The following is a 17,402-nucleotide window of genomic DNA, read 5'->3' on the forward strand; positions in this document are numbered from 1 at the left end:
TAATAGTCATGACAACTGAGGTTTCTATTATCACCAATAAAACAGTAAAAACAAGCAAGACAAGTCCAGTTGAAACACTCACTTTATTGTTGACTGACTGAAATTTATCATGCTTAAGGTGCTGAAATACTGAGGTGCTAGTCAGAAACCTTGTTAGTATGTGTCAGGCTCTACTGGCTAATTCACACAAAGATTTTATTTTATCTTTTGCCATTTTTCCCAAGTCAGTGATGATAGCTTTAGTTGATAGGTAGCAGGCATGTGAGTGTAGCAGGAGATCCAGCTCCTTGGTCTGTTGTAGTCATATATAAAAAAGTTTGGAAAGCTGATAAAGGTATTTCATTAATTAAGCCTTAAAACCACTGAAACCAAATCCATGCCAAGGTTTCTGCTTGATACATGTTCCTCAAAAGATATTATTTCTTTCAACATATACAAAGCTAAAAAGGCATATTAAGGGAAGGAATGTCACCTACACCGTTTATCAGCTTCTCAACGTGACAGAGAAAAGACAAAGTTCCTTCATTTGGAAATTGGGTCTCCTCTTCACATACTCTGCCAAAATACATAGTCTGGCCAAAAGATGGAGGAGTCTTGGTAATTTGTTCATCTTTTAAACCTTGCTAATAAAGGTGAATAAATGCCCATCACATGGACATCAACCAGTCTAATCAGATGGACCAAACAGGTCACTTTTCAGAACCTACCTTCATACCTAAACTGAGTCACTGCACACCAATACGGAAATCATCCTTTTCCAAAAAACTACTATCTCTGTAACATTTCTATGGTTTGACATCATTGTAAAGGCACAATGCGATTTAAGAAATGAATTGTTACACTCACAAAGAGTAGCATAGTATTTATGTCATATCACTAAGTGCCTTTTCTTTTTAATTAGTTTCATATTCTTAGGCTTTCCTTTTGTTCCTGCAATTCTTATTAGGACAACTGAAACAAAATCCAATAAGAAAGTTCTAGCCAGTTTAAAAGACTTTAAAATCAGAAAGTTTCTTGCTGTCATTGGATGAGCAAGTGAGGGATCAACCACAGAAAGTGGACACCCAAGATACCTCTCCTAAAAACCGGTCCCACAATCTTACTATTTGAATTTAGAATCCTACAGAGGGGATAAAATAAAAATGTTACGGTCTATCCCATTATCCAAAATTCTCTCAGAAGCTTAAACCAGACATAAATTATTAAAAATGTCAGAGGTACAGCTTCCGTTAAATGACTACTAATCAAGTTTTTCCCAAAATTTGCACACAAGATCTCATATAGATGAGAATTTATACAGACTGAATATAAAAAGCTAAAGCAAGAAAACAGTGTTAAATCTCTTAATGTTTTTGTTCACACATTTTCCCCTTCAAAATAAATATCTTCCACATGCATCCTTTATCCTTCTATCCTGAAATATTAATAAAAATATAAAGCTTTAAAACTTTTAAATCTACCAGCATTTATAAATATAATAAACAAATTACTTTTCTTTAGAAGACATTTAAATAAGTGATATGTAACAAAACCTTCTTACCATTTATGATAATGTATCATTAAAATTAAAGAAAAATATGAAAATAAAAGAATGCTCCCATTAATATAAAAGAATCAGGGGCTGTTAAGTGTGATGGATGGTCCAAGTCCGGATGCCTTGCTTTTGAAACAGAATGCTGGGTTAGGAAGTAAGAGCATTTCCTGGTTAATCACTTAGAAAATTAGCTCTTTCTCAGAGTTTCTTCCCTGGAATTCCTGACCCCTTTAGACCTGTGATCTTGGTGACCTCACATGCCTTTATTTCTCACACAATCTTCTCTAGAAGGATCACACTGTGACTTGAAACAGATAGACTGAACTCCCCACTGGAGTTGTGCTGATTACAGTTTGAGAGCGGCAAGACGGCAAATCAGCACACACACACAGATTATTCTCCAGTACATAGATGCAGCAGTTTTTAGATGCTTTTTGACTGTAACAGAAGGCTAGGACTTTTCATTTGAAAGGGATCTGGGCAGCAAAGAGAAAAAAGGGGGGGGCTGCTTGATGTTTAGTAGTTCGTCAAGGTAAATAGTCTGAACTGAACAGCTGTAGTAAATACCAAAGTCCCAATTCTCAATTAACAAAATTCTCAATTAACAAAACAAAAATACTTTTTTTTCCTTAACAGAACTGAAAAAATCCCAACAGTGTGTCATGTGCAAGGCTAGTCTGCCTCCAGCTACAGCTAGTGCACAATGTCACATTTGTCATCGGTTCCTCACTCTTTTAATTCTTCCTCCTTTGGAAAGTGCTCCTGCTTGCAGGCCACATCCACCAGCAGATGAAGATCTAGAAAGAAAGAAGGTTTGTTTACTCACTCTTAGCCTCTCAGACTGTGGAGTTCGATAGATAAGTCTTCAGACAAGAAGAACAAGTTGCTCATGTTTAAATGTAGATTTGGATCTAAAATTATATTCTCATCAGATTCTCAGTTTTCAGTCATTCCTGTACCTCTAAAGCGCACAGATGCAGCCCAGTTGTTAAGCCAATGAGACCAGCAAAGTGTACAATTTATATCTTTTCAGTGATGTGGCTGAGCCTCTTTTCATTTCAACTGCCTTTTATTAGAAGTGAAAAATTAAGGAAAAGTGTCAAAGGGATCAAAGTGAAATATACACACACAAATGAAAATTCATTTTTTTTTTTTTTTTTTAAAGATTTTATTTTATTTATTTGACAGAGAGAGAGAGAGACAGCTAGAGAGGGAACACAAGCAGGGGGAGTGGGAGAGGGAGAAGCAGGCTCCCGGCCGAGCAGAGAGCCCGATGCGGGGCTCGATCCCAGGACCCTGGGATCATGACCTGAGCCGAAGGCAGACGCGTAACGACTGAGCCACCCAGGCGCCCCGAAAATTCATTTCTTTGATACAGTAACAGAGTGGGTGGAATATGAAAAATATGTGGGAATATGAAAAAGTCATGCCTTCAGAAATACAATGTTAAAATAAGTAATCACTATTTTTCCCAAGTTGACCAACTCCATAAAATTTCCACTTACTGACAGCACAGCTGCTCTCCTGTAGAACACCTATCTGAACTGTTGTAAAAACGAAACATACCCTTCACGGAAGTCAAGAGACAAATAGGGCTGGCTCACCAAGAATGTAAAGAACTAAGGGCGCCTAGGTGGCGCAGTCGCTTAAGCATCTGCTCTAGGCGTCAGCTCAGGTTGTGATCTCCGGGTCTTGACCTCAGGGCCCCACCTTGGGCTCTGAGCTCAGTGCGGTCTGCTTGGGTTTCTCTCTCCCTCTCCCTTTGCCCCTCCCCACCTAAAATAAATAAATGAATCTTAAAAAAAAAAAAAAGGAAAGAACTAAAAAGTGAACCCTTAGCTCAGGTACTAGATTTTGTAATACAAAAATCTAGGATCATGTATAGAAGCAGGGCTAAAGGGCCTGAGTAACACAGGCAGAAGTAGAGATCATAATGTGGCTTCTAGATTCAAGCTAATTAGTTTACAACTTCTAGAGCAACATACATATTTCTGGTTTATAACTTCTAGACCAGGGAACGCTTTTAGGTTTGTTTTGAAGTTTACAATTTTGCTGTAGTAGCACTTGGGAATTAAACTAAACTATACAACACGAGTCCTTGATTTAATTCTAGATACAGACTTTTATCATTATATTTCTAGAACACAGCTTTTGTGGGATTGATCGACAGAGTGGGCAAGAGAGCTAATTCAATAAAATAATTCTAACATATTTGAGAAAATCCAGAAAGCATATGGAATAGTAACTAATTTTTGCCCTACTTTGTAAAAGGCAGGCCAGTCACTAGGGGCAGGTAAACTCATGTGGTAAACTACACTACAACCTATCCATAAAGAACAAGTGATTTGGGGCACCTGGATGGCTCAGTCGGTTAGGCGTCTGCCTTTGGCTCAGGTTATGATCCCAGAGTCCTGGGATCAAGCCCCCGCGTCAGGCTCCCTGCTCAGCAGGGAGTCTGCTTGTCCCTCTCCCCCATTGCCTCCTGCTCAGGCTTTCACTCTCTCTCTCTCAAATAAATAAATAAAATCTTAAAAAAGAAGAGCAAGCGATTTATCCAGATGAGCATCTTATTTATCTTTACTTAAAATTCACTTCTTGTACATCCATGATCATAGCAGCATTATTCACAATGACCGAAAGATGGAAGCAATCCAAGTGTCCAAGGACAGATGAATGGATAAACAAAATGTGGTATATACATACAATGGAATATTAATTAGCCTTAAAAAATTTAGGAAATTCTGACACATGCTACAACATGGTTGAGCCTTGAAGATATCATGCTAATTGAAATAAGTCAGTCACAAAAAGACAAATACTGTATAATTTCACTTATATGAGTACCCAGAGCAGTCAGATTTATAGAGACAGAAAGTGGCATGGTGGCTGCCACGGGCTGCAGGCTATTCTGGGAGTTACTGTATAATGGACACAGTTTCAGTTTAGGACAATGAAAAAAGTTCTGGAGATGGATGGTGGTGATGGTAGTGCAACGATGTGAATGTACTTCATGCCACTAAACAGTACAAAATGGTTAACATGCTAAATTTTATGTTATATATATTTTACCACAAAACAGCGCTTTTTTACAGTCTATATAATAACAAAAAACAGTCTTATATTTATATAACATCTTTTTTTCAAGTAAAGTACATTATTAGAAGGTCAATTAATCCTGAGGAGTAAATTGCTACCAGGAGTTAAGAACCTCTACTCTAAGCTTTATGGTTAATAAGTAAAGCCAGTGGTTTCTCAACCTCATTGCACATTGCAATCACCTGGGGATCTTTTAAAAATTACTGATGCCTAGGGTTCCTACCGCCAACATTCTGATTCAGTTGATGTGGAGTGCTACCTAGGCATCAGGATCTCTAAAAGCTGACCAAAAGATGTAGGAATAACACCTAATTATGAACATTCTCTAAACACCTCAGCTCCATATCAGAAGAAGGACAGGCCATATGGTAATAGAACATATTACAGGTAAAGGCTAGAAAAGCCACTACAGATTTCATATGGGGAGGCAAACTGAAGAATAGCAGCGATAAACCCTCTTTTTTTTTTTTTTCTGGTGAACAAATGTCATTGATTTCATGCTTATTAAGACTTTATCACATTGATAGGTTCAAATCATGGACAAGAACATATGACAGACAGGCTTGTTTAAAAAGGCAATAGCCAGTATGGCTCTATAACAGCCTCAGAATGAGTTATGTAAAGGAGTGTGCACAACAAACCCTTTTAACCTTAATGACTGGACTTTAAATTAGCATTTGGCATGCAGCTTCTAATAATGAGCATCTAAACATAGTAATTTTATTAAAGTGAGCTTCCTTCATTAACAAAGCTGCCGGTCAGGGAGTTAAGAGTATAGAGACCAATAAAAATACAAAAAGACATAGACTAGCCTGGTGCTACTCGAGGTTTATATGACTTCATTTAGAAGAGAAGCTTGCATACCCATCTGAGAAGGTAAGTATTTGGGGATTACAGTAGCTCAGTTGGTTTGAGAGCTGAAAGGCCTTGAGGGACAAGAGCATTGCATCTACTTGTTTGGGAATGTTAATTCCTACTGAGAGCACCCTCTAGGGCTTGGGGATTATTATCTTAATGAAGTCTCATCCATAATCCAACAGCTACAAAATGGGAAGTCCTTTCTTAATTTTTTTTTTAAGATTTTATTTATTTTTTTTTTTGAGAGAGAGAGAGAGAAAGCACAGAGGGAGAGTGTGAGGGAGAAGCAGGCTCCCCGTTGAGCCGAGAGCCCCATGCGGGACTCATCCCAGGACCCTGGGATCATGACCTGAGCCAAAGGCAGACGGACTGAGCCACCCATGCGCCCCGGGAAGTACTTTCTTTAGGAATGAATAGAACTTTGCTTGTAAACATTCACTTTCCCTTAACCAGAAAGTAAATATCCCATCAAAACAGGAGTGAGTATAGATTTTACCATAAGATTAATCTTTGGGTATATCCAGTTTAGGGTGTTATCATCACAGAATTTGGAGGAGCATGACTGAATCTAACTTTCTTTACCTCTTGGTAATTTTGATCCAAAATGTATTTCCTTAACATGTGCTCAAAAAGCCTACATACAGCATGGCAATGACTGTGATTGACAATCTCCTTCTAACAAAACACACATCTATTAAAATCAATACAATCTCTATACTTAATCAACTTGAAGTCTCTCATTTGAAAAAAATTCAAAGAAAACTTGAAGTGTGAGAAGATGCCCCTAGTTAAGCAGGGCAGACACATTTTCAGAATAATTCAGTAACAGAAGGGCACTGAGAAGTTCTGGAATATAGGATGCCCCTGTTCAATGGGATATTGAGCAACATAATGATATTCCAACAGTTAATGTCAGAATCATAGTATTTCAGAATTTGGAGGCAAAGGAGTCTTTAGAGGTTATTTCACGAAATTTCTTTATTTTTATCATAAATAATGTATTGTGAAAGTTGAAACCCTATTGAAGGGAGATACTCCTAATGTTAGTGACAGTTGAAATTTAAGTGATACTTTAGGAATTTTACATTTGGTTCCTATCATTACTACTATAATCTTGGAGTTTAGTATCAAAATAAAAAGCATTTGGTCATCTATAAGAACTAAACTAAACACTAGTCGATTATGAGCCCTCCTCAGAAGTACCTCCTTACTCTCTTAAAGGCTTCTCTGGTCATCAAGGATCAGAAGCTAAGAACAATGACTTTCTAAACAGGGTGCAACAGACTGTTTATCTCCCCGAAATTCATAGGTTGAAACCTAACCCCAATGTGATGGTGTTAGAAAGTGGGAACTTCGGGAGGTCATTAGGTCATGAGAGTGGAACTTTAGGAATGATATTAGTGCCCCTGTAAAAGAGATCCCAGAGAGCTCCCTCATCCCTTCTGCTGTGTGAGAGACAGCAGGAAGATCACCATCTATGAACCAGAAAGCAGGCTCTCACCAGACACTAAATTTACTGTGCCTTGATCTTGGGTTTCTAGCCTCCAGAACTGTGAGAAAATTTTTGTTGTTTATAAGCTAGCCACTCTACAGTGTTTCTGTTATAGCAACCTGAACAGAATAAGACACAGAGTGTCTGTACTTTTTCTGTAAAGAGCCAGATAGTAAATATCTTAGGTTTTGTGGCCCATATGGCCTCAATTACAACTGCTCAGCTCTGCTGTTATAGCGTGAAAGCAGTCACAGACAATACATAAATGAATGGGTGTGGCTGTGTGTTCCAATTAAACTTTATTTATTATAGACACTGAAATTGGAATTTCTATCATTTTTATGTGACATGAAATATTCTTCTTTTGATTTTTCTCCAGCCATTTAAAATGTAAAAACCATGCTTAGCTTGCAGGCCATATAAAAACAGGCAGTGTGCTAGATTTGGTTCACAGGCCATAGTTTACTAACTTGTTGCACTCACGGGGCTATAACTGAGAGAGATTTAACCAAAACAGAAGATTTCATCAAATAGAATATTGTTATAATAGTTGTAAAAAAATTATCTATAATAATACAAACGGCCAACAAGCATATGAAGAGATGTTCAACATCACTAATCATTAGGGAAATGCAATCAAAACCACAATGAGATTAACAGTTCACACTGACTAGGATGGCTATAACAATAATAAAAAGTGGAAAATAATAAGTGTTAATGAGGATATGGAAAAACGGGAACCCTTGTATGTTGCTGTAGGGAATGCAAAATGGCACTGCTGTCATGGAAAATAGTTTGGCCAATAGTTAAACACAGAATTACCATATGACCCAGTAATTCCACTCCTAGGTATATACCCAAAAGACATGTAAACAGGTACTCAAATACATGTACACATGTGTTCACAGCAACACTATTCAAAATAGCCAAAAGGTAGAAACACCCCAAATGTCCATCAGCAGATGAATGGATAAATGAATTGTGGTATATACATATGATGTAATATTATTTCACCATAAAAAGGAAGTTCTGATACAAATGCTACAGTGTGGATGAACCTTGAAAACATTATGCTAAGTGAAATAAGCCAGACACAAAAGGTCACATATTGCATGATTTCATTTATATGAAATATCCCAGAAGAGGTAAATCCATAGAGACAGAACACAGATTGTGGCTGCCAAAGGCATGGGGGAAGAGGCGATGGAAATAACTGCTTAAGGAATATGGGGTTTTCTTTTACAGTGCTGACAATGTTTGGGAACCAGAAAGAGGTAAAGGTTGCACAATATTGTGAATATACTAAATGCCACTGAACTTTAAAATGGTTAATTTTATGTTTTGTGAATTTTATCTAAAAATGTATATTTTCCTGTTAATTTGAAATGACCAGACAAAAAGACAGGGAAAAGAAAATGGCTACAAAAAGTAAAATTCATAACAAAACATACCTCAGTTTTAAATGTCAGAGCATAATAACAAGATATGAAATGGCTTCTTAGAAAGAATGCACAATTCTTGGTTCCAGAAGAATAGAAGTGTAGAGGACACCACTCGCGTGTCCCTATCGTACCCGGCGTGGTACCAAGCCCCAGGCAGTTAGTTGTTCAGTAAGTACTTGTTGAAGGAAACCTGAAGGGTGGTTTGACTCCTCATATGTTTAAAACTTATCTTTTGGTGGCTAATTAAAAGATTGCTCAGAGAGACAGAAAGTAGAATAGTGGTTTCCAGTGGCTGGGGGATGAGGAGGAAGAGGGACTTATTGTTTAATGAGTACAGAGTTTCAGTTTTGCAAAATGAAAAGAGTTCTGGAGATGGATGGTGGTGATGGGGGCAACACGGTGTGAATGTGCTTAATGCCACTGAACTATACACTTAAAAATGGTTAAGATGGTAAACTGTAGGTTATGTACATTTTACCACAATTTGTTTTTAAAAGATTGCTTTTTTCCAAGGATTTTTTTTTAAAGTAGATGGGTAAGAGTGGGGAAAAAAGCAATTCATTTGCTCAACAAACACTTTGAGTGCCACAGCTAACCTCTAGGTGTTGAGGATACAGTAATGAACAAAACAAACTCCTTGCCCTCATGGAACTAACCATCAAGAGGGGAGAAAATTAATAAATAGAAGATGTCAAGTAGTGAGAAACACTATAAAAGAAAAACAAAAAGGGATAAAGAATAGAGACTGAGGTAGGTAGGGCAGGACATGGGCAATAGGTTGCTGTTTCAGATAGCACGGTCAGGAAGATTTCTATGATGAGCTGGCATTTGAGTAGAGAACCGAATGAAATAAAGGAGCAAGCCATGCAAATATCTGGGTGAAGCACATTTCAGGCACAAAGAACAGCAGGTGTCGTGGCACCAGGGTGGCTCACTCGTTAAGTGTCTGCCTTCGGCTCAGGTCATGATCCCAGGGTCCTGGGATCGAGCCCCGCATCGGGCTCTCTGCTCCATGGGAAGCCTGCTTCTCCCTCTCCCACCCACCCTACTTGTGTTCCCTCTCTTGCTGTCTCTCTCTCTGTCAAATAAATAAATAAAATCTTTTAAAAAACAAACAACAGCAAGTGTGAAGGCAAGAATGTGTTGGTGTGTTCAAAGACTAGTGAAGAGACAGCTGTGGCTGGAATAAACGAAGGAACCAAGGTGGTAGAAGATGAAGTCAGAGCAGTTGGCAGGAACCAAATCATTCAGCATCTTGCAGACCATAGTAAGGATTTTTAGATTTTATTCTAAATGTGACGGAAAACCACTGGAAAAATTTAAACAGGGAATAATTAATGTTTTAAAAGGATGACTCTGCTGTGTGAAGAAAAGGCTTTAGGGGCCAACAATGGAGCAGGAAGACTGGTTAAGAAGCTACTGCAGTCATCTAGGCAAGAGATGGTAGTGCTCGGACCATGGTGATAGCATGCAAGGGTGATGAGAAATGGTCAGATTCTGGATCTACACTGATATCAAGCTGACAGAATTTTGCTGATGGGTTGGATGTGAGAGAATAGAATCAAGATTTTTGGCTGACTAGAGGTGACTAGAACTACTATTTCCTAAAATAAGTAAAACTGGGGAAAGGATGGAATATACTAAGTTTAGAACACCTCTGGGACATCCAAACAAAGATGTAGCATAGGCAATAAGGTATGCAGGTCTGGAGTTCAGAGAAGATTGAGACTTAAGATATAAATTTAGGAGTCATCACTATAAAGATGATAATAAAAGCAATGAGACTGGTTGGGATTACCCAGGAAGTGAAAGAGAAGAAAAGAGGTCCAAGAATTGAGCTCTGGGACTCATCAATAATTAGAAGTCAGGAAAGATAAAGAAGATTCAGTAAAAGAAGTGGAGTGGCCAGTGAAGGTGAAGGAAAACCAGGAACAGGTGATATTGCAGAAGCCAAGCAAAGAAAGTACTTCAGGAAGGGTGAAGTGGTCTGTTCAAATGCCGCTGAGGTCCAGTAAAATGGGGACTGAGAACCTGGCAACATGGCAGTCAATGGAAACCTTGACAAGAGCAGTTTTAGCAAAGTAACAGGAATGAAAACCCAAATGAGGAAAGGATATGCTTTCAAGGAGCTTTTCTCTATGGGAAACACAAAAATGGAGTAATAGCTGGATGGAGATATGAATGAAGGAAAGGAAAGAATTTCTTTTATCATAGAACCTATGATGGCATGTTTGTATGCTGATGGGAATTATCTTACATAAAAGGTAAAAAGTAATTATTGAAGAGTAAAGGGGGATAACTGTAAGTGCTAAGTCCATAAGTACATGGGATTCTATACACAAATGGAAGGACGGGCCTTATTCCATGGTAATAAGAGGAAAGGCAGACTATAGGGTTATAACTGGAGGTAGACTAATAGATTTGTTGGTGGGAAAATATGAAAGTTCTCTTGTAGCTGCTTCTATTTTCTCAGTAAGAATCAAGGTTACAGGGCGCCTGGGTGGCTCAGTCGTTAAGCGTCTGCCTTCGGCTCAGGTCATGATCCCAGGGTCCTGGGATCGAGTCCCACATCGGGCTCCCTGCTCGGCAGGAAGCCTGCTTCTCCCTCTCCCACTCCCCCTGCTTGTGTTCCTGCTCTCGCTATCTCTCTCTCTGTCAAATAAATAAATAAAATCTTTAAAAAAAAAAAAAAAAGAATCAAGGTTACAGCTGAGAATGAAAAGAGGAGGGTGTCGGAAGTTGGAGCAGAGAAGATATGGTAGAGTGGCTTTGGAAAATGGGGAGTATACTAAGGAAATATTATAGGATGCTGGCAACACTGGGAACCCACATGAATTTAAAGTGACACCAGTCATTTGAAAAGTATTTAACAGTAATAAACATAATAATATGTATTATGAAAATTATAATTATTGCTAAAATTCCATTGCTACCATGTACTGACTACTATGTACCAGGCACTATACCAGGCTGGTTATATGTTTTATATTATTATTATCTTCATTTGATAGATGAAGAAACTGAGGCTCAATAAAGCAAATATGTCCAAGATTACCATGGTAAATGCTCCCAGATTTTAATTTAGAATTTTTATTTAGGAGAGCCCGGCTGGCTCAGTCAGTTAAAGGTCTGCCTTTGGCTTAGGTCATGATCCCAGGGTCCTGGGATGGAGCCCCACATTGGACTCCCTGCTCAGCAGGGAGTCTGCTTCTCCCTTTCCCTCTGCCCCGCTCTCTCTCTCTCTCAAAATAAATAAAATTTTTAAAAAATTTTTAAAGGATTTTTATTTAATTTAGGTTTTAATTTTAATGTAGGTTTTTCTAAAACCAAAAGCTTTCTTCCTATCAACTATGCCATACTGTCTCTAGTAGACAGTATATAAATCTTACACGGACTTTGGTCAAGGTCTTCTAATCCCACAGAACCCTATATACAGCCATGTTTTCATAGACCGTTAGGTTAAGTTCTATCAAGGTAGAATTTTATACTTATACAAGGTAGTATTTCTGCTTACATTCTCATTACAAAAGCTAACTTTTTAGCAAAGAGGTTCTAGCTTAAGCATAAGTTATTTACTCCTTGCCCCTAATAAAATGGAAATGTGATTAGATGTCCTAATAATGCCAATATGTCACAACTCTTCTATTTCCCAGCAGGAAGCCAAGGTCAATTAAGACTCAGCTATCAACACTACTGACCAAAGGATAAGATTTTACTTAGGAAAAAAAAAAAACAACATGAAGAGTTAATAAGGATAATTAATGTGTTAATTATTTTATCAGTAACACTTCTAACCATAATAATGAAAGAGATGAAATTATTATTTTAACAGCAGGTACCAGAATTCCTCATGGGGAGCTAACTGTCTTTGTAGAGACTGTATCTTGACAGGTTGTTTTGGGTGGGGAAGACAAGGCCTCAAAGACATTAGGAAATAGATGAAATGCCTAACTTCTCTCCTTAAGTAAGAAAAAAAAGACCAGAGAAGAGAAGATACAGTGCTAGTACAAGGAAAGACAACATGGCGAAGGCCATAGTGATTAGTGACAAGGAAAGGTGAGAACGTGGTAAAATGACTGAAGGCCTTTTAAAAAGAAAGATGGAGGGGCACCTGGGTGGCTCAGTCGGTTAAGCATTCGACTCTTGATTTCAGCTCAGGTCATGATCAGGTCCTGAGACTCCTTGGACTTTGAGCTCACGGTGAAGTTTGCTTGTCCCTCTCCCTCTGCTCCTCACCCCACTTGCTCGCTCTCTCTCTCTCAAATAAATAAAATCTTTAAAAAATTTTTTAAATAAAAAGAAAGATGGATACCATTCCATTTAAAATTACTGGCAGTATTCTAGGGCGTCTGGGTGGCTCAGTCGTTAAGCGTCTGCCTTCGGCTCAGGTCATGATTCCAGGGTCCTGGGATCGAGTCCCGCATCGGGCTCCCTGCTTGACGGGGAGCCTGCTTCTCCCTCTCCCACTCCCCCTGCTTGTGTTCCTTCTCTCACTGTTTCTCTCTCTGTCAAATAAATAAATAAAATCTTAAAAAAAAAAAAAATTACTGGCAGTATTCTAAATGCAAACCCTTACTACCTTCCTTCAGAAAAGTGTTGAACACATACAAATGCCTAATGTAAATGCTTGGGGGAGGGTAGAAATCAAAGGAAGAGGGCTAAGTTCTACATCTGGTTACAACATGGAAAAGACAGGAGAGAATAGTTGTAAGAGGTGAGAAATGGACAAATTGGAATTAAACAAAACAGAAACTTTAAACGTCTCTGTAAGCCCTAGAAATTCTACAAAATCTTGGAAAAGCATTTTAGGTGTAGGATAAGGTTAGTTTGAGTCAATCATATCTAAACCTCAGAAGTTAGGTTAATAACTGGGATACAGGGGCACCTAGTGGTGCAGTCAGTTTAGCGTCTGACTCTTGGTTTCAGCTCAGGTCATGATCTCAGGGTCATGAAATCGAGCCCCACATCAGGCTCCCACTCAGCGTAGAGTCTGCTTATGTTTCTCTCTCCCTCTCCCTCTGCCCCTCCCCACTGCTTGCTCTCTTTTTCTTAAATAAATAAATCTTTAAAAAAACCTGGAATATAAGTATTTTTTCAAAATATTCTTTAAATTGCCCATTCCTATTACTTTAATGCTTTTATACTTATACTATAGGAGCACTTTAAAATATTTAAACACTTTTTAATATTTTTTCTTTTTTCTTCAATTTAAAAAATCTAGAAAAATACAAAAAGGAAGTGAAAATTTCCCATAATCCCACCATTGTGTATATTCATACACAAACTAAAAGGTAAAAAAGTACCTCTCTACACCTCCAATTCTACTTTCCCAGAGGTAACCACTGTTACATGAATCAGTTTTATCATATACTCCCATATTTTTTCTATAATTATATAGTATATACTTTTTTCTTTCTAGAAAGGAGGTTGTCCCTGACATACTGTGCTGCAACTTGCTTCATTCACTTAACATATTATAAACACTTCCTATCTTTCCGAGTAACAACATATCAAGCTACTTTATATTCTTAAGTGGTTGCACAGTATTACATTAATTTTTCATATCTAAATCCCTCTTGTCAAGCATTTATGGTTTTTCCAAATTTTTGCTATCATAAATGACACAATAGTGAACTCTGTAGGAGAGATTCCTAAGAATGGAATTCCTAAGTCAAAGCACATGAGCATTTTAATTATTTACAGATAATGATTAACTGCCCTCCAAAAGGCTATACAAATTTACATTCCAGTTACGGTATAGAAGAGGTTCCTTTTTTTCCTAAACTTTTATCAAACCTGGATATTAGCAATAGCTTAAGTTTTTTTTTTTTTTTCTTAAATATTTTATTTATTTATTTGACAGAGAGAGACACAGCGAGAGAGGGAACACAAGCAGGGGGAGCAGGAGAGGGAGAAGCAGGCTCTCCACGGAGCAGGGAGCCCGATGTGGGGCTCGATCCCAGGACCCTGGGACCGTGACCTGATCCGAAGGCAGACGCTTAACAACTGAGCCACCCAGGTGCCCAACAGCTTAAGTTTTTCCAATCAAACTGGCAAAAAAAAAAAAAAAAATCTTTTTGGATGATTTAATTTGCATTTCTCTACTGATTTCTCTGAGGGGTTCAACATCATTCTATATGCATATTGGTCACTGTATTTCTTCTGACCTGCACACATCATTAGCATCATTTTATTTACTTTTATTGGGTTGACTTTTTCTTAGTGGTTTGTAGAAGCTTTTATGTATTATGAATACAATGCTTTATATTTTGTTGTAAATATTTTCTTAGTCCATACAACAGAGACTCCTAGTTGTCTCCTAATATTTATTCTTCCTTTAAATCATGGTGTTGTTTAAATGGGCAAGTGGTCCCCAGCTAAAGACTACATTTCCAAGCTCCCCTGCAGCCAGTTTGATCGTGTGACCAAGTTCTAGTCAAACTGGTGTGAACATAAGTGATGATTATGCTTATAAAAGGAAAGGATATTAATAGCAGGCTGCTGGCTGACATACTCATAGAGAGGGGAGCTGTTTTTAACCATGCAATACCTGAAGGCTACCAGACAGAGTGCCACATTGGCTCTCGACAGCTTATTCTCAGACTGTATCAGACTGAGAAGAACAAGCTTCTAAACTGTTTAAGCTACTGGTTTTTTGTTTTGTTTGTTACAGTAGCCTAACTTATATGTGGACTAATGTAGAATTTGGAATCTAGAAGTGAAGTGCTGCTATTATTCAAATTAAAATACATGGTATTGGCTTAGTAGTCAAGACAGCAAGTAATTAAGACACAGCAGGCTAGAACGCTGATCCTTGTAATCCATATCAAAACATTCGATAAAATTGTTGCTGTGAGGGGCACCTGGGTGGCTCAGTCAGTTAAGCGTCTGCCTTCGGCGCAGGTCATGATCCCAGGGTCCTGGGATCAAGCCCCACATCGGGCTCCCTGCTCCGCGGGGAGCCTGCTTCTCCCTCTCCCACACCCCCTGCTTGTGTTCCCTCTCTCGCTGTGTCTCTCTCTGTCAAATAAATAAATAAATAAAATCTTTAAAAAAAAAGTTGTTGCTGTGATACCCTGGAAGGCAGACCACATGCCAAGTAAGCATGTAACCATAAGGGGAAAGGCTGACAAAATTCACAGTGTGCTAGCTGTTTCTTGACACATTCAACAAAGCCCTAAAACAAGAGATGAACTCAGACTAGAAGTAGCCAGAGTGCAAACAGAGATGGAAGGGAATATTTCTCTGCCTGTGGTTGATAACCTATTGTCTAGAGTTCAGTAAATTTGGATTATGTACCCAATTGCTCCATTATCCCAACTTGAAATAGTGGTAAGAGGTCCTCAAGCTTTTCTCAAGTACTACTGATAGACAATGGGAGAGAGCTCTGTGGCAAAGATCAGACTAAGGATGTTATCTTTCCAATGAAACCCATCCTTTTAGATGATCTCGATATAGGTTCCACTAGGTTGAATGAAAGGGATGGGCAAAGTATAGACAGTAAATCAAATACCAGACTTGTCAGGCTTAAAAACTACCTAAATGAGATCCCTGTTATAACTCACATCTGGAATGACCAAAGGCAAACAAAGCAGTAGTTTTTTGTTTGTTTGTTTTTTGTTTTTAAAGAATTGAAATGCCAGGTAAGTAACAAGCCTGGCCTGCTAAGATATGTGACTGTTCAGCCTCTAAAGTAATCCTCAGACCTTTTAGATCCACTCTAGCAAAAAGTAGGCAACAAAAACTGGATTGCTCCAAAGAAATGTATATTCCAGAGGTGTCTGGCTAGCTCAGTCTGTAGAGCATATGCCTCTTTATCTTGGGGTTGTGAGTCCGAGCCCCACATTGGGTATAAAGATTACTTTAAAAAATAAAATCTTAAAAAAAAAAAAGAATGAAGAAAAGGAACGTATATTCCCCAAGGACCACATTCCCCATATAATAATAATGTGTTCCTTCTTATTGCTGAGTAGTATTCTGTTGTATGGATATACTGTAATTTACATGTAATTCGTAATTAGTGATGAGTGTACCTTTAACTTAATTTTTAAGAAAATGCCAAATTAAAAAAAAAAAAGAAAATGCCAAATGGTTTCCAAAAATGGTTATACTATTTTTTAAATTCCCACTAGCAATGTATGAAGAGTTCTAGCTGCCTCATCAGCACTTAGCATGGTTGTTTTTTTCTTTAAAAGTTTCAGCCATTCTAACGGGTGTGTATTGATATCTATTATAGTTTTAATCTGACTTCCCAAATGATTAAACATGTTACATTTCTTCATGTGCTTATTGGCCACTTGCACATCTTTTGTGAAATGTCTGTTCATATATTCCCCCCATTTTTGAATTGCATTGTAAGAGTTCCTTTTACATTTTAAATATGTCCTTTGTTTTGACATATGTGTTGTCAATATTTTCTCTTAGACTATGGCTTGCCTTTTCATTTTCTTTTTCTTTTTAAACTATTTTTTTTTAAGATTTTATTTATTTGACAGAGAGAGACACAGCGAAGGAGGGAACACAAGCAGGGGGAGTGGGAGAGGGAGAAGCAGGCTTCCCACCAAGCAGGGAGCCTGATGCGGGGCTCGATCCCAGGACCCTGGGATCATGACCTGAGCCGAAGGCAGATGCTTAACGGCTGAGCCACCCAGGCGCCCCTGGGCTTTTCATTTTCTTAATGGTGTCTTTCAAAGAGCAAAAGTTTTATATTTTGATGAAATCCAATTTATCAATTTTTTCTTTATTAATCATGTTTTTTGTGTTCTAAGACATCCTTGTCCACTCCAAAGTAGCAAAGCTTTTCCTCTTTCTTTTTTTTTCAAGAACTTTTATGTGTTTGGGTTTTATATTTAGGTCTGTAAATCATTTTAAGTTAATTTTTATTTAAGTTGTGGGTCAATGCTAATTTTTGTTGAAAAGACTTTCCTTTCTCCACTACATTGCCTTGGCACCATAGTTGAAAATCAACTGACCACATATG

General features: G+C 38.1%; 1 protein-coding gene across 1 annotated transcript in view; it reads right to left on the reverse strand.

The window, feature by feature from the left end:
• Window positions 1–2,043: 2,043 nt before the first annotated feature.
• Window positions 2,044–17,402, reverse strand: part of HSF5 (heat shock transcription factor 5) — a 43,020-nt gene continuing 27,661 nt past the window's right edge. Inside the window, exon 6 of the mRNA XM_032429161.1 lies at window positions 2,044–2,331. Coding sequence (XP_032285052.1) covers window positions 2,261–2,331 — 71 coding nt within the window. The 3' untranslated portion in view covers window positions 2,044–2,260. The remainder of the gene's footprint in view (window positions 2,332–17,402) is intronic.

The sequence above is a fragment of the Phoca vitulina genome, unplaced genomic scaffold, assembly GCF_004348235.1.
Source record: "Phoca vitulina isolate PV1807 unplaced genomic scaffold, GSC_HSeal_1.0 scaffold40, whole genome shotgun sequence".
Classification (NCBI taxonomy): Eukaryota; Metazoa; Chordata; class Mammalia; order Carnivora; family Phocidae; genus Phoca; species Phoca vitulina.